Source organism: Argiope bruennichi, chromosome 2, assembly GCF_947563725.1.
Source record: "Argiope bruennichi chromosome 2, qqArgBrue1.1, whole genome shotgun sequence".
NCBI lineage: Eukaryota > Metazoa > Arthropoda > Arachnida > Araneae > Araneidae > Argiope > Argiope bruennichi.
The window spans coordinates 129773832-129793044 of record NC_079152.1 but is presented as its reverse complement, the minus strand read 5'-3'; the positions used below and the strand labels follow the sequence as shown (position 1 = coordinate 129793044).

The 19213-nt window shown below is 28.1% G+C and overlaps 2 protein-coding genes across 4 annotated transcripts in view; one reads left to right on the top strand and one right to left on the bottom strand.

The window, feature by feature from the left end:
* LOC129956794 (acid-sensing ion channel 1A-like) overlaps nt 1-11670 on the bottom strand; it is a 28250-nt gene extending 16580 nt beyond the window's left edge. Inside the window, exons 1-5 of the mRNA XM_056068741.1 lie at nt 11512-11670; nt 8654-8949; nt 6478-6583; nt 4988-5085; nt 1776-1894 (exon numbers count right to left, since the gene is read on the bottom strand). Coding sequence (XP_055924716.1) covers nt 1776-1894; nt 4988-5085; nt 6478-6583; nt 8654-8949 — 619 coding nt within the window. The 5' untranslated portion in view covers nt 11512-11670. The remainder of the gene's footprint in view (nt 1-1775; nt 1895-4987; nt 5086-6477; nt 6584-8653; nt 8950-11511) is intronic.
* LOC129956785 (uncharacterized) overlaps nt 1-19213 on the top strand; it is a 91480-nt gene that overhangs the window by 21353 nt on the left and 50914 nt on the right. Inside the window, exon 1 of one of the 3 annotated variants that reach the window (XM_056068730.1) lies at nt 18893-19105. The exons of the other annotated variants lie outside the window; for them this stretch is intronic. The gene's annotated coding sequence lies outside the window, so the exon portion shown is untranslated. Of the gene's footprint in view, nt 1-18892; nt 19106-19213 lie in introns of those variants that run through there. 3 annotated transcript variants of the gene reach the window in all.

Sequence of the window (19213 nt, the reverse complement as noted above, 5' to 3'; positions counted from 1 at the left end):
GAATGGTGTGCGGAAAATGTATAGGAAAAATTGAATATCACTGCATCCATTGCAAATGAGGTATGTACACAACATTATGCAAAAAAAAACGAAAAATAAAGATTAAAAAACTTGTATTCTTAAAAAAATTACGATTTTGCTTATTATACTAATATATACGAATATTATTGTTTTATTTCATTTTACAAGATTAAGTAATTTGTTTTGTTACAGTTTTTTATGATGTAAAAGGTCATAATATATGATAATTACACGAAATAATGCTAAAAAGTCTTAAAACTAAACCTTACTGAGCAGAAGTCCTGCAATTATTTAGTTATTACAATTATTTTATATATTTTATATCGCGGTGTCGACGACTCCGGCGGACGTTTAAAGTTAATCGAAATCCCGTACGTTCTAGTGTTAAATCCTGTAGTATTAGCATGCAAAATTAGAAGAAAGATAGGCGTGATTGTAATGTAACCAGAACCGCTTTTCCCATAAATGAACCCAGATACGAAATATCAGTGGGAACTTTAAAATATTCTTTCTAAGATAAAAAAAATATATGAAAATAATATTGCACAAATTTGATGAAAATCTAATTTATTTAAATGTTTATTTTAATGGAGAGGGAGTAAAACTTTTGAAGCACTTGTGGTGCACAGCATTATATATAGAATTTTTTAAGAAAACTTCTGTCGAACCTGAGTCGCAGTGGGAGGACCAGGCTTCACGCATGCCTCGAATTAGATTAGAACACAGACCGTTCGACCTGCAGCCCATTGTGCTGCCATCTAGGCTAAGTCGCACATGAATGGTGCATTCCAAAAAATGTTTTAAGGGGTAATCGTAAATCTTTTTCTGCTCCATAGACTTAATGCTAAATTTTCCAGATTACATTCTTTTCCGAAATATCGATTCATAAAATACGAACTTTTTACCAGGAAAAAAACAATATTAAGAGTAAATTAAAATAAATATAATGACATTTATGTATAAAATATAAATAAGGACATGTTGTAGGTGAAATTCGACAGATGGCGCCAACAAAGAAATGTCTTTAAATAATATTCACAACAAAACTATTTTTCCTTCCTATTTGTTTTAATTAGCCCTTACATTTGCTATTTACTTTAGCAAAAAATTTCATATTTTTTGAAGCGATATTTCGGGAGACAATGGGATCTAGGATCTTTAACATTAGGTCTATGGAGCAGAAAAAGACTATAGATCATCCTTAAAGGTAATTGACAAATTGAGTACTCAATTTGCCTTTGTATTCATACACGATACGCAGCGCGTTTGCTCAATATATAATTCGTTATTTTGAAGGACGCAAATCTAATCTTCACGCTATTCACGTTGTTACAGCATATGCGTTCATTGAATAATTTCTATTATGGCTTTAATATGAGAACAGAATAATACGAGATTATATTTTTATATATTACACGCTTACTTTTAACTCAGAGGTGTCACTTATATTTAAACTCGTTTCTGAAATAATTGTACTTAAAAAAGACAGTACACAGAAATACTCATTTTTAAATACTTCCTTTTTAACTGTGGGTAAAACAATCTTCTCTTGATTTCTTTCTTCCTACTTTGGCCGATCGTCCCAAGTCACTTCGCGAATTGGCCGGCCGAAGCCCGAAATCAAGAAAAGACTGGACATTGGCCAGTAAGTTTACAGCAACGTTAGCCAAAACGTGAACTAGCTGATTTCGGGCTTTGGCCGTAACATATAAATAAAAGATCTTTAAAAAAATAGATAATCAAAATTTCCATACGTGGCGTTCTTTTCTCTGTTTTAGGATCCTGGGGGCTATCAACTCTGTCATAGTATGTAAAGCAAGCTGCAATGTTATATTCACTTGGATACCGAGGCAATGGACCAACAGGATTGTAGCTATATAAAAATAATAAAGGTAAATGAAGCTACAGATATATTTTAAAACCACAAGTAGCTACACACACGTTCATGACATAAGTAGCTATGAAAACAAGTATTTAATTAAACGAGGTAAACAGGCTTGCTAATATAAATTATTGTAAATATTTAAGGAGCGTCTCCATTTTTAACCATAATAGAGCAATTGACACAATGGTGTTTTTCTGCCTGAAAACCTAATAATCGCCTTTTACTTGGCGAAACTTAAATAACCATATATTATTTGAAACAATTTTATGTAAAAATGCTTTCCTGGAAAAATTTAGATTATAGATAGCCATTAGATCCAAAATGCTTTGGGAAATCGCAAGCAAACCAATTAATAATTTAACATATCTTTAAAATGCAGAAGCAGATTATCTTCCTGGAAGATTATCAGGAGAAGCTGGCCTTTATTCATTTTCCGCTTTGGAAAGAAATAAGGGAGGGGGGGGGGACCTTCAGAAGACAGTCGTATCTGCGAGTAACTAATATTAAACTTGAGACTAAATTTTTTATCTGAATTGGCATGACTTAGAAATGGATGTAATATTTCCATTAGTTCATTTTCTTCACACCATTTGAAATGAGCATATATTCAATGCGAATCAGGAGTGTCAGGTTTCGAATGAATGTAGATTGTTGGCCTGGTATTGTAGCTAAAATTGCTTACAATAAAGGGTTCAAAATAAAACTGACGGGGTACTTATGAATATATGACTTAGTTGGTTGCTGGGAGAACGAAATATTTAGAAGGGATACATTTATTTCCTTAACGTTAGTTGATTTTGAATGAAAAGCTTTAAAAAGCTTATCTTTTTCTATTCTTTTACTTTTACTGCAGCCCGGGTAATATAGCATGCTGTACACTAATGCCTAATATCGCGTTACATTGCACAATATTACAAACTCTGAATAATATTCTACATTATTGTACAATATTTGGATGCTTTAGGGAAATGCAAAAAGTGAAATGCAGAACTTTCTTCCTTTCATACATATTTCTCAATCATGCATCGCTTTTGCGCATTAAGTTGCTTGTGGGTGATTAGTTTAATTTAGTTGTATTTGCATGCCATTTTGAAACAGCACGAGAACTGTTTTGAGATAGTCTTCATAATATTCTTCTCCAAACATCCGCATAACACCAACTGCATTAAGTTTTGGCTAAAAAGGTTTAGCTTGCGTATGACCATGCACACTGCGGTTCTTTGATAGTATTACTTTTCAAAAATAAAGATTTCTAGCCGTAGAGTCGAGATCTTACTTCCTAGTCACCATAGCCATTAGTAGATTGTAAATTTTTCTGATTTGATTGAATTTATGGCTTCAATGACCGATCTCAAATACAGAAAGTTATAGAAATAATCACGTTATGGAAATCAAGTGAGTAACTGCGAATGAATTTTGGAATTCATTACAGACTTTTCAACTTAACAGAAGATTAACAGAAACTCAGTATTTTGGTAGTTAGTTGTAAAATATCAAGCACAATATTGGTTGTCACATGATTTTGATTTCGCTTAAATTAACTTTGTAAAGATGAAATTAGGAATAATGAAATCTTAAATAAGTTTTTAAAAATTAAGAATTTTAATAAGTTTGATTCAATAATGATTTTTATGAACAAGTGAACGATTTTCATTGCATTAATGGAGTCAATACACCTGATTTCACAATCAAGTAATGAATACAGTTCCGCATGTATACTATACTGTGATTCTCCTCCTCTCAGATGCTCATTTAAATTCTGAAATTGTCGCAGCTGGCTCAGAGCTTTTCTAGAGCATGGTGTGATAGGTGTTCAGTACTGCGCTGTACATTAAATATTTTATTAAATAAAGATCTAGTCGAAACACTTTTAAATGCAGTTATTGCTACATGATAAATAGTACTAGACTTGATTACAATATCTAATTTGATACAAAAATAACATATAAAACAAATAGTATTTTTTCTAGCATGATATAATTATTACTATAAGAATTTCTATAGTTGTAATTATGAATTTATTTTAATATTTTAAGAATGATACAATTATTTCTGACACTAAATATAAATAAATTAATTCATCAATAAATTGAAACGTTTTAACACAATAAAAGCTGAATAATTGAAATACTTTACATACAAGCAGGACATTGAAATACTTTCATAATAAGGAGCCAAAATTTATATATCAGTTTAAATTTCATTTTAACTGGTGTAGAATTTTCGTTTTACAACCTGAAATTTTAAATTTATAGTAGGTAAATATCATTAAAAAAGATGTAATATTGTGAAATATTTTTATAAAATATAAAATATCCAATAATTTTCTTGTGAATTCATATATTTTATAACAATATAGTGAAATATTTTTTATAAAATATCCAATAATTCCCATAAAAATATTTTTTTAGATATTGGATTTAAAAATATCAATTACATATTTTTTCTATTTCAGTATTTTATTAAAAAGGACCCATAATTTCTCGGAAAGATCGTATTTGAGACATTTTAGCAAAATTTCTATTTAAATTACTTATTTTTAAACAAAATCCAAAATAATATTCATTAACATTTCCTGGAAGAAACAACGGAGTTAAATCGTGTTCACGTGATAGAATCGAATGTCTCACTGTTATTTTGAGAAGTATTATTACTATTTTGGCAAATTATGTCCAAATATAATAGCTAAATGGGGGTTTACACTCAGTCAGCTGCAAACCATCTAGTAAAACCTCGCATGCGCAGAAGCGATACAGTAGCAAACGCTAGTCCTGTCGAGACAAGAACTTGCTATTGTCCGTTCTCTCAGAGAATGCGCATGTGTGACTTACTGGAATCTTATAACTGACTGATTATAAACCCACCTTAAATGTAAATTAACATGCATTCAGAAGTTTTATAACGCGTTCAGTATCATGATTTTGTGAATTTACATAATTTTTTTACATTAAATTAAATGTTGAATTAATTGACATTGATGTAAATATATTGAAATAGGTGATAAAAATACTGCAGTTGATTTTTAATAAAATATCTATTTATCTAATTACTGAATTTTATTATAAAATTGTTTTCATTTACTCTTCGTCGTCGACTAATCTGACCATGTCCTCGGCTTCATGGTTGAGGTGGAACAACTCTTCAAGATCATCGATACTAATAACTTCTTCTTTCAGTATCTGTAAAATATGAATACACATAGAGCTTTGCAAATAAAGAGACAATCATAAAAGTAGCAATGACTTTTTTATATTCTAAAAAACTATGAAAGCTTTTTACTTTCTTGAATTCTTTCTTTTACTTTCTTGAGACAAATTATTTTAATCGTCAACAAGGTGATATTCGAGATTTTTTAAAATTTTTTAAAATCTCCACGTTAACTCCGAGTCAAAAAAAAAAAAAAATTGAAATGATGCTTGTTTATCACTCTGTCTATCTGCTTAGGAACCAAATAAATGAAAATTGCTTCCAACTAGATGCATTGAATTTGGCATATCGCCTAACATAAAATTTATTAAATTTTTGTGACATCTATTAGGAATAATCCGATTATTCCTAATAGATGGCCATCCCGGCTATCCGATTACAAGTTAGCATAACAGGTACAAAACAAACAGAATTAGATTATAAAATTTAATATACAAATTTAGCATATAAAGCATAAATCTGTAACAAATTTGAAACCAAATCAGGTTAAGGAATCGATAGTCTGTTGGTATATCTAAAATACCTATTGGATTTTCTGACACTCTGTATTAAGCAAATCTTCGCGATAGATCTCCTAAAATTAGCGTAAAATACCATTGTGTTAAGCTAATGTGCTGATTCTTAACTGTTGTTCACCAATGCATATGACTAATAAGTAAAAAGCACCGGTTCTCTTTACTATGATATTACCAATGCACAATTTTAATGTACAAATCTGTACAAATCATAGCGTTCACAGACTTAATTCAATGCCATCCCATGTTCCCAATGACTACAACCGGAAATAAACATGATCGAAAATGATTTGCATTTTTCTCATGAAGCGGAATATAAAACATTTAAATGTGCTTTAAAACAACTTCCCCCCCCCCCAAAAAAAAGATTTTTTTCGTTTATAAAATTGTGTACTTTCAATTCCATAACTAATCTTTATACTTTGGAATTATAGCTTATACAAAAAGAAAACAGTGAGGGCAATTATTATCCCATTTTACTTATTTGAATTAAGTTAAATTAATATGATTTCTTATTGAAAAAATTTATCTTATTAATTATTGTTTAATTCCCAAATATAGTTTAAACTGATGTGATAATTAAAGCTAGACCTTCATTTCCAAGTATGTAACTGTTTATATTCTAAGGAGCGATAAAAGAATTACACATTTCTCAAATTTTTATACTATACAAATAGTATGTCTTTCATCATGTAAATTGAATCTATATTTGCCAACATTTAAGGATTTCTATTTTATGAGAGATAAATGCATTACACATTTCTAAGTGTTTTTAAACATAATTCATCATGCAAACATTTAATTACTCAAAACATAATTTCGTTGTTTCATAATTACTTATTTGCGTACCTGCGTGTCTGGAATTCCACAAAATCTCGGATTCTTATCACACCATTTTTCATTAGGTTTAGTACAATTGTTCGGATATTTTGCGCAAAATTTACTTCTTTTTATGCTGAAAAGAAGAAAAGGAAATTTATGAAATTGGAGCTGATTTAAATGACGATTATATGAATAAAAATTTCAATATTTCTGAATATTCCGGAGGCGAAACACCTGACACTTTCACCAGTAATAAATTCACTTCTGAAAGTAATTTACTGTATAGCGTGGCCTATTAGTTGCATTATGCCTTTCTGATGACATTTTTTCCCCCAGATTCTGAGATTGAAATATTGTAAAGTCTAGTCCATTACCAATTTTTGTTTCTTACGATAAGCAAGAAACGATACGATAAGCACAAATAAATTGATTCTGACTGGAAATTAATATAAATGAAGAATTTCGATCACTTATGAGACTTTTCAACCCAGAAATAATACTTAAAGATTTATTAGAATACAATAGAAGTTTAAATCATTTTATAAAATTTAGATAATCTTATTTGAAAGAAATAAAATTCTTTCGATTATTATGGAAGTTTTTTTTATTTGATACTATTGAAATTTTACAGATTATTTATTTATGCATATTTTCATAATTTTCATACATTTCATAATTTCCTTTTTTAGCATTTTCGATATATCTTTAATGTGCATGTTTACATGTTTCATTTATTGGTACTTTTGATGACAAAATAATTACATCGCAGATATAGTTAGAGGCTCCTCTGGCACTTAGAATACATACAAGCAATACATTGTTCTATTTCTATGAGAAAGTTCTCAAAGTAGCTTTAATATATTAAAAGTAAATATGTTAACAGCAATACAATAATAGAAATTAATATTAGTCTGAGCATAATTGGTCATACGTTTGCTTTACTTTAAATAACATCCATGTTGATTATACTTATCATTTTGTTACATGCCCATTACGTTTGTCAAACCCATGAAAATAATAAATGGATTCTTTACTCACATGAGCAATGGCCATGAACGGATACAGAAATTATGCAAATTACTAGAAAGGTTTTATTTTCTGTTCATCTGTAATACTATCGAAATTGAAAAGTGTGGTAAGAATGCATATTTTTTTTCTTTATTGCTGCTTCATAAAGGATGTATATTTAATGTATTCCATCAGAATAGTGCATTATTTCAAACAGTTGAACTTTCACCGGTTGCAAATGACTATAACTGTTTCGTAAATAATGATAAAAAAATGAAATGCTGAGAAAAATTTAATATTCTTTTGCGTGTATAATAATTAAAATTATGTGAGTTCCTTCGATCTGTGCAGTAACCTATTTCACTAAAATGTATAGCATTCTTTTTCATTTGACTCTCTGATTATGTTAATAAGAAGTAAGAGCTAGGTCTCGCTTCCTTGTAATGTCTGTGTGACTGCAATGGCCACATCCCCATAACTGGTCATACCGCCTACATGAGGAATTACGTTGGAAGTGCAAGGAGGAGGATACATAGGCAAGAATTATACATAGAGTGATCGAGCCTAGATTGTTTTTATTCGCGCTGGTAATAATACAGGTGTTGCTCTCTACATTCTTTAAATATAGAGGACAGTTCATGCTAAAGTACGTAGATTGTTATTGATTTTGTGTGTGTGTGCGCGCGCGCGTGTGTGTGTGTTTACCAACAACTGTTTCACTACTACATGGAAAGAAGACATTTAGATGTATTTTATGACAAGTAAGTAATTCGAAAAATAAGGTAAGAAGTAAGTATTTTTTTTTAAGTAATTGTTAAATAGAAGTGCACAATATATACATGTGGTCATCAACACTATGAGTTTTACAATATATGGCGTGAAACAGATTACCACCCGGATATTGCCTTGGTGACCAACATTCATCACACAGGGATGTTATTGTATATACAAACGCAACTTTAAACTGTCGTTTGGGTCGAATTGAATATTTTCCTTTCTATCAGAGCAACAAAATAAATATTTATTTGTAATTGATGTTATTGTCTTTGATATATTATTTGTACAATTAGTTTTCATAAAAATATATGCAGTTTTTAGAAATTCAAAATATTTAATGCTCTCTTAATTTATGTAATGTTTCCCTGTCTTAATATAAACTAATAAAAAATAAGTTTAGCCAAGAGTTATTACTTACGGGTTAAAGTTGCAAAATGTATACGCTGGCGACACAAATGTTTCTGGACGTAATATTTCAATTTCAGCAACAGAAGGACGTTGAAGGACGTAATACAGGAAAGCAATGCATTGATACAAGAATAGAACTGTAAATATCACGAATACGACACTCCGGAAGATCTTCCTAGGCTTGCGGTCATTTGTGAGGATTGCAGAGACAGCGCATACAGATGATTCTTCAAATACTTCGGATGCATAATCCGTGACAGAAGCATGCAGTCCATGCACTTTATTATTGGTGAGATCATTAGACATCTAATAACAAGAAATTATACCTTAAATTATGAAAATGCATATTGTACTTTTATAGACAATTGTGATTACAAAATGTCTTCATACAAAGTGCATTATTTGGAATAATTCGAAATGAAAAACATAAACTCAAGTTGAAAATCGTATGGAGGACTAAAATCAACAGATGTAATAATGAGTGTGATTAAAAAGTGAAATAGTTTTAATATTTCTACAAAAAATGATTCTCTATAATTTAAATTTAAATTTCATTTGAAAATGGATTGAAAATCAGAGAAAAACTATATGGAAATGAAAATGATATCATTATTAAGTTAATATTTGAACTAAGATGTACAAATAATATTGGAGTTGTGATATGTTACAAAGTTATGGAGAAAACATTTGTAATGCTATATCTCCCTTTCACTTCCTTTCAGAGGACATGACAACCTTTTGATAATTCATCCAATTCTTATATTTTCTAAGGAATATATGGGGGAAATTTCAATGAAATCCATCAAGCGATATTAAATTGTATAAGATTCAAACATACATTCAATTTTATATATGCTGGGGAAACGGTAGATGGATATATAGACGTGAAATTCCGTTTCAACTAATGAAATTTTTATAATTATTTGCTATCACATAAAAACTTATTGAATAAAACGCTTCAAATATAAATCCATGAATGTATTAAACTATCTAAATTATGCTACGGAATGCAATTCACAGTTGAGAACTTAAAAGGTGATTATATTTTCAGCGCCATAACAAAAAATTATAGAAAAGACTTTGAAGGACAAAAAAATATATGTATGTTATTGTAAAGACAATCAACATATTAAATCATCATTTTCGCTTGCAGATTTATACGAGGAATTAACTGAATAATACCTAACATTCTTTTATCACACAAATACACTATAACAAATTTAAATCTAGTAAAAAGAATATCACATTTAAAAATGTTATTTCAGATCTGTAAGTAATTCACGTAGTAAAAAAAAAGATATTCAATTCATTTTATAAGGTTTTGGTTTTCGACTTGCTGTTCCATTCAAAAAGAAAATAAGAAAATCTTCAATTTTTAATTTTTGATTGTCAGAACTGTTTTCTTACTTTTTGTACTCTTTTTATGGCTAGTATTTTTCATCAGAGGTTCCCACGCAAGTTTATTTAAACATTTTCAGATTTTTCAACTTCTAGTTCTTGAAGATGCAATTTAGTTTTATATCCGAATCGAAGATTTTTAATCTTTTATTTTCTTATATAGTATAAATTTTATTTTAACGAACTTCTATAATATTTTAATATAAATCTATGGAATAATATTTTATGTAAACACATTACATATCCTACAAATATTTTAACAATCTTTATAAATGAACGTAGCATGTCAAAAGCTAAATAAATTGATAAAATGTGTTTATCATAATAGTAAATTGTTTGATTTTTTTTATACATTTTTCAAAAACCTAAAATTTTCAGTTTATTTATTTCTAAATATTTTGACTTTAAAACATTTTACATTAAGGAAATACCTGATGTAGTTTCGCGGGTTTCAATAAACTACAGATAAATTCGAAAAACGTTTCAGATTGGAAATGTTTGTCGAATTAATAAAGATTTAGTTTTGAAGAATTTATAAATGTTATAGTAACTTAAACTGAAATAATATGACCAAATATTTTAAACAGCAATCCGGAATACTCGAAGTGATGCAAAAAGATGTGCGAATGTGAAGATAAGTCACAACGTCTTTTTTAACGTCTTAGTCATATAAGTCTTTTTTAAAGTCCTATTTTAATGCTGTTCCGAAGACATTTTGGTATGGACTATCCCTAATTTTCAACCTGTATTGGATAATGAATAAGGCACTTGAGCTAGTTTTTTAACCGTAGGGAAGTTTTTGAACCTTTACTAATTTAAAAGGCACCATATCTAAAAAGTGCGGGCATTTTATTGAATTATATCTCAAATCCCTAGACTACTTTAACGCCGTTAAATTTGGAATAAGAGACCAGATTAGAAAAATGCGAAACCCCTCAATCTATTTATCTCAGTTCATTCGACATTGTATGCCTTCAGATACACATTAAGATAGTATGACCGTACACATAGTGTTGGGATTTGATATATAAAGGAATACCGTAACTAGAGTTTTATTATTCATTAAAAAGTGATAAAGTAAAAAAATAAATCCCAAAAAGATTTATTCTTCAGTTAATCCTTTTTATGATAAAATATGTTTCAAATGTTTTAGTGGGAGTTATTTATTAATAAAAAAACAATTAAATAATGGAAATTACTAAATTAATGAAAGCTCACATCTGAGCAAATCTGGAAAATTTAATTAATCCAAGACAAATGCCAAAAATTAATGTTATTCACTAATCATTTTTAATAAGTTTTTATAAACATTATAAGCAAAAATAATTTTTTTCTTTTATATTTACGAATTGGAGGTTGATTTCTTGAAAAACACATTATATATAAGTGATAATTGCTAAATATCAAAAAAGAATCCTCTTTCTTTCAATAATTATGAAAACATTTATACAAATCAATCCTGCTACTTACTTTTATCTTTTCAGTTTCTTTTAGTCTAACAAGAAGTTCAGTTTTTGGTTAGAATGCTCAAAGTGATATCTTTTTGCTCTACACACAAAGTCGCCTTAAGTAATATTCAACACGCTTAATTGTGGACAAAGACATCTTCCTTATTGAAACCAAGGTCTTGAAAAATAGAAATAGCTGAAGGTGCTTCAACAAGTGAATAATTGAACATTTAAAATGTTTTGACTTTCCTACGCTTACTGCTCTTAAATTTCTTTATTTTGAGCATGTGCGTTGTCTCATGATTCAATTCATAAAATGTGTTCTGGTATTTTAATTGTTCATAATTTGTTTATTGTTTATTAAAAGAGAACCCTCGTTCTTCATTCATATTCGCTTTTAAATTTTGTGCTGTCGATAGTCTAAGTGCAATAAATTTTCACTTTCTTAAAAAAAGACTAATGAAATTTGTGACATTTTTACATCTTTAAATGATCATTTATCGATTAATTCTGTGTAATTATTCTTTCTACAATAATACAGACGGGTCTCCTATAGTATTTCGGCATAATAATCTGTGAATTTAAGAGACGGTGAATTAAAGTAAATGTTATTTAAATAAATAATACGATTTTTAAATACCTCATTTTCATGAAAATTCTAATAGTATCAAAACATTTATTAAAATGGAAACGAAAATCAGCTGATAAATATATTCAAGCAGAATATAATTAAAATATAATTAATCAGATACAATTACATTTTCTGAATATCTGATATATTAAGACGGACTGGAGCAGAAAAGTTAATACAGAAATTAAACGTAAACAAAATTGAGATAGCCCGACCTGTCCAAACACGGGCAGTTAAATTTAGTTTTACAATTGGTTGGAACTATGGCTGAGTCCTGATGGCCATCCCAAGCCAGGTTATATAGGTCGTTAATATGCCCACCAGGATGTAAAAAACCAATTACCTATCGGAAGCTTCCCATTCTCATTTTTTGAGATGCCACCAGGGGAACAAATAACATTTAACCCCGTATAAAAACTAATTGCGCCCCGCAAAGCATATATAGAAGAAAATAAAAATACAAATAATAAACAATAAAAATAGGTAATACAGTAATTATAAAGAAAATAAATTTTCATCATACGAAATTCATAATTAAATATTCGGAGTTTCCCAAACATTTATACATAAAACGAGTTCACTTAATAAATGAAAACTCATATCGATGACTGAATTTATTATGCAATATTCAGTTACATATTCATTTTAAATTTTTATTTCATCAATACAAAAAATAAGTCAAAACATAATAAGATAGATAGATAGATATATTAATATAAGTAGTAATTCCGTAGAGTTAAATAATTAGTATAATTTTATATGCTAAGAATAAATTATTATATAATCAAATAAATACAAGGTTCAGTAATACAATTTTAGCTGCTATTTGAGCTCTTTATAAGCTATTATGTAAGTAAAAGAACCGTATGAAATATACGCAACTAAATAATATTTTATGTAGCCATGTTTTACGTCGTATCTGAGCCAGGGTATGCAAATGTTTACTATGTAATATATCAATTTTGGATTCATTCTCCTCTGGTGAATTTACTCAGTAAATAAACTGTTGAATAATTAATTGCCACCTATCCACGCTCTTTTAAGAATCCACATTTCCTCTCAGAGTTCCTTAAGTAAAACGAATTTATTCTATATTTTTTGCTAGAAAATTTTATTTCATTGGCATTTCAGAAGCTCAGACGCAAGGCTGATTATTCGACATTCAGGCGCAAGGGTGATTCTTCCGAGAGCATTAATTATTCAATGTGGTCATAATGAAATATTCTTCAACAAATATGTGGCATTTCGACAGAGGATTAACCAGTCGTTTTGATCTCCTTTGTCAATATTAAGACACGTTTGAATTACTCACATAAAAATATGAGTAATGTTATTTCGTTATTATGCTCTCGATTTGTTGCACCTAACGCCAAACCATCACGTTCCTTTGTTTTAATTATTATTATTATTGCTTTTTATATTTTTTATTTTGTTTTATTTTATTTTTTATTTTTTTGAAACTATGTTTACTGCTTTGAAAATTGAAATTTTGACTTTTACTTGTATCTGTTTTTATTTTTATATACTGTGTTTATTTGTTTTTATGTTGGTATTTCTGAATTTTTTGTTATACGCATATGTACACTCTTATATTTATTTACTGAATCTTTTCGTTTAGCTTTAGCTAAACGAAATAAATTTAGCTTTTCGTTTAGCTTTTTGTAAGGAATTGTCTTGTGCAAGATTTGAATTATTTAATAATTACTTCAGTATCGTAAATAAATAATCTTTCAAAATAATATAACTAAATTTTAAGAAATCTCTTTTTAAAATGCTTATTGCATACCCTCATATGCTTTATGTTAGTGAGGAAAGGATTTTGCAATCGATTTCTTAGTCTATTCTTCATGCACTAGTGCAAATATTAGTTTGTAATAATAATAGAATATTTTATTCATTATAGAGCTCTTAATTATCAAAAACTATATTGTTTTAGCTAAAATAGATTTTATAAACATAGCACCATGTCTAAATTAATTTGAAAAGTATAAACTCTTACTCTCAATATTTTTCATAACTATACACAAAGAAACATATTAAAACGGAAATATTCGCAAAATTATTAAATATATTTAAAAAAAAATTAAAAAATATATGTAGTGTAAACCAATAAAAATAATAAAAGGTTTTAAACAGTTCTTTATTAGTATGGAAGAAGATAGGCAACATTAATAATTATAGGAAATCAAACAATGTTTTCTAGAAATAAAGAAATATAGTAAGCATAATAAAGATACTTTCAGTTATGCTTTGAAAGATGAAACAAGTTTTAATCCATTGTATTGACAACCATGTTATAAATAAATAATTAAGTAAAGCAAAAAATTAGCTTTTTTTTTCTTAAAACACACATAAATTCTAATGCCACGTATAAAATTTAACGGTTTTAGTTAAATGCACAATCATGCACAAATAAGAATATTTATTTTTAGATATCCAGAACCTTAATGGAAATTAATTTCCCTCACGATAAAATATCATGTGAATATTTAGAATATCATATAAAGTTATAGAAAATTGGCTGATTAAAAGTATTGATTAGAATAATGTTTTCAATTTTTGGATACAATTTATGTATTTTATGCATTTTTTTAAACCACCATGAATATTATTTTAAATAACGATTAAAAGGAAGAAAATAATTGAGATTTCAAATTACTTCTATCAGTGTATTAAAAAGGAAAAGTAATATTACTTATGAAAACTCTGCGGGTTAAAACATACATTAAAATCATGAGAGAAATAAATTAAGAACAAAAATATAATTCTTCAAAGATTACCATTAAAAACAAAAACTTACTACACATATATAAAAATTAAAATATGCTATAAAAGTGATTGGTTTTAAATATTTACATTTAATTCAGTGTAAACCAGCATCTTACGCTTTGGTGATTTTTTTTTTGTTTCGACCTCCAGATTTTCAATAGAAATATTTATTTTTCGGCATAAAAAGTATGTTATGAATAATTTATTTAAAATGTTTAATATCTTGTTCTAGGAAATTTGTTAGTAGTCTATTTTTAATTTTTCAAAGCATCGATAAAATTTTTATAACAAAGAAGAGTTGTAAACTGTGGAAGTTTTCCAGCCCCACTTTCAGGTATACTTGAGACTCATTTAAGCCCTTAAAGTCAGAGATTAGATTTGTAAAACCTCTTGAAAACCCGCTGCTTTTCACTTTGAATTTAAAAATAGCGAGTAAAGCACTTCCACTTATGCTATTAAATGTGTTAAGTTGCAAAAAAAAAAAAAAAAAAAAGGAAGAAAAGAAATATATTGGATAATAAATTGAAACAGGGCATCTTCCTGTTTGCAAAAATATAACAAAATTTGATAATTAATAATTATTTAAGATCAAATTATGTATTTATTTTTATTTTTATGCAAAATGTCATAGTGCATTTTCTACCCTTTTTCAAGATGTTTCAGCCAGCTTGCTGCAAACACCTTGAAAGGGGGTAGAAAATTATTCAAAACCAGAAATATATCATGATATTCTCTGTTTTACATCTAAAAATAATTGGTCATAATTTAATCGAGTCTACAAATGATTAATTAATTATATTTTTTTAATAATTTTTAAGGAACAATCTTTATTATCCGATATTAATCAAGCCAATAGCTACGAAATAAATTTTATTTTAAACGAAAACTGCGTTTATTCAATACTAGCCGCCTTTGGCGACCAGCCAGTTCGCCAATCTTAATGTTCGTTAAAATTTTAATAATTAAATGTTTTATGCAATTCCAACTTTAATAGATTCTTCAGCAAAATATTTTAAAACTTCAAATTTTTATAGTCATATAATTCACTCATAATATTATAAAGGCCTTCAGTCATAACGTGATATGTATCTCTCTAATTTTCTGTTACCCCTCGTAGAATTTATGCTTTAAATTAAAGTGTAAAGGATTAATCTGCAATTAATATAATAATATTTTTTACTGAAACAAAGCATTTTTTTTAATAATCTGATTACTGATAATAGAGTCACTGAGCGTTTAAACTTCATGGGCACTAAAGAATATCTTTCTTAATTTATATAATATCTCAAGAATTTGTCAACAAAATTTTCTCAGATTCATCATAAACGGATCGATTCATTAACAATGTTTCATTTTAAATGCATCAAACACTAAGAAAATAAAATGAATCGTTTAAAATAATCGGTCGAAAACAGGTTTAAAAAAACTACTTAAAAAACGATGTACTTAAAACTATAAGCATATATCAAAAAATATATAACTAACATAAATACAATTTAATTACAAAAGCATGCAATTAGCCTAAAAATAATTTAAATCATTGAAAACAGGTTTAAAAAAAACTATTTAAAAAACGATGTACTTAAAACTATAAGCATATACAAAAAAATATATAACTAACATAAATACAATTTACTTACAAAAGCATACAACTAACCTAAAAGTAATTTAAATCGTCCGTTGTTCATGGTTGCCATGCCAACAATCAGAACACAGTGCGCATGCGTGAATTTTCTTCGTCTTTTACGGTAACGCAAATGCGTGAATTTTTCTACGCCAGTTGGGGTAACGCTATGCAGATTATAAATTTTTAATTTCCTTTATTCTGTGTTATTTTAATTCAAAAGTACTTCAGAATGAATCTGAAACATGGATTAATTAACAATGTTTCATTTTAAATGCATAAAACATTAAGAAAATAAACAGAATCGTTTGAAATAATCCGTCGAAAAATCTTAACCCTAGCCTCATTACTGTTGGGAGAAAAAAAGAACTAAAGCCTAAATCATTTGGCGTTGGGTAAAATGGAAGATTATTTTGGCGGAAAAGTTGGCGGTGGGGAAAATGGAATATTTTTTTGGCGGGAAAGTTAGTTTTTAATTAATAATTAAAATTCTAATTAAAATTTCAAAAAAAGGGACCCCAGGTGCACATTCCCGACCTCTAAGGTATACATGTACCAAATTTGGTAGCTGTATGTCAAATGACCTGGCCTGTAGAGCGCCAACACACACACACACACACACACACACACATTGAGCTTTATTATAAGTATATAGATAATTATCATATAAAGTAGCGTTCACATAATCTAGAATTTATATAAAGTAGTCTTTCACACCTTCTATCTAAAAGATAAATTTTCGATCATTTGTTCAAACGAATATTTTAGCAGGCCTATGAATATTCCCTGTATTGATGAATAGTAATGGTAAATATTTTATTTTTTCAGGTAATGATAGTTTATCACACATTTGAAAATTAAATGATCTGATGAATTGGATTAAATAATTAAGGATATTATGGAAATTGTTTGCAATGGTTGTTGTTAATATTCAAAGAGATGTGAATAATAAATAAGGCTGTACGTAAATTACTCAGCTCGGGTAATTCACTTTATGAATACTTCCTTGTTTACTTGAGATAATGTCATTTAGAATAATTTATTATGCATGTTTTCATCCAGATAAAGAAAAAAATTACATAAAAACTGTTTTACTCTAATGAGATCAAAAAGACCTTTTAGTTTTTATTGAATGCAGCTTCAGTTAGTAACCCTTCTTTAGTTCTTTTACTCTAGCATTCGACATTACTTTCTGAGCGTCTTATACAAATTAGTTGTAAAATAATCTGTAAAATAGTTTATTATATTCTGATTATCTGCATTCATCTGCTTTTTTTAATAGAAAATATTTTTTAAAAATGCAATTTTTGAATAATTTAGTTATGAGAATAATCGGAACTAAATACTTTGATTTAGAAAAAAAAATGCTGAGCACTTTTATGTTTCAGGTAATTTTTAAGTATTCCTTGATTAAACAAATGCTATATAAAATAAATAGCGTCATATTGTAAAAATATAAAACAATGTGTATTGATTTCATGAATTATTTTTAAGTTTCAATGGCGTTCCTTAATTTGTAATAAATATAATACTTGTTTTATTTTTTTAATAAATTATTATGTTAATATCGAGAAAATATTTAAATATTTAAATCAGCAGACTACTTTTTGTTTGTAAACGAGACGTTTATATTCTATACATGCGATACTAATTTCATTTATCAGCAGATTTAAAAAAACCTCCTTTCTGTTTTCGTTAGTGGATTTAAAAAACAGCCCTTAAAGGATGTAGTATTTTATTTTGGTGTAAGTTTATTACCAATAAAAAAATTAAATATTATCAAGTTATATATTGTAATGTATACAGCATAATTGTTATTCTATAATTGAAACTGAATTTCAAACTAATTAAAAAAGTTCTTATTAAAATTCATTATTTCTTCAGTAAATTTCTGTATCAAAGATTTACGGTTAAAAATATTGTAATGTTATTTTTTACAAGAACAGTTTTTAGGCTGTTTTTATTTTCTGATAACAAAAAAAAGTATGGATCACATATAGTCTTGCAAATTAAGCGTAGAATCCCTTTATATTTCAATTTTCTCCTCTAAAAGAATGAAACTACAAAGTGTTTATCCCTAATACTCATTAGGTGAAAGTCTCTCTCTCTCTCTCTCTCTCTTTTTTTTTTTCATTTTTTCCTGACAATCCTTTATTTTATTTTTGTAAAGTTCCAACAGAGACGATGAGAGGAAACAAACAAGGCCTGCCTATACATAAAAAAATAAGGGAGAAGGAAATCTTAAAAATAGTTATGAAAGGTTTATTTAGGAATTTTTCAGTAAGCCTCCTAAAAACGCACTGCGCATGCGCTGAAACAGGCAGTCAAAAAAGCGGAGGGAAAAAAATGAATTTGATATTTTTAGACATTCCACTTGTTTCTCTACAAGAGGCGAATCTCCTTTCGCTTGTGTCAGTGAATGAAGAGACTCTGCCACAGTTAAATGTTATGACATCAGGAAATAAACTTTCAAAATTTAGGATAGTAAAGACTGCAGTTTCTTGTACAAACATGTCATAATGAGTATCAAGATGAAGGATTGGATGACATTTCCCAGCGAGTTTGTTACATAAGGAATAGTTTGAGAACTAGGTAAAACAATTTTCTTCGCAACACAAAATAATGCTTGGATTTTGTTTCATGATTTAATTAAAGAATTGGAGATATGTACGTTTGGTTATTTTTAATAATGTTTTTACT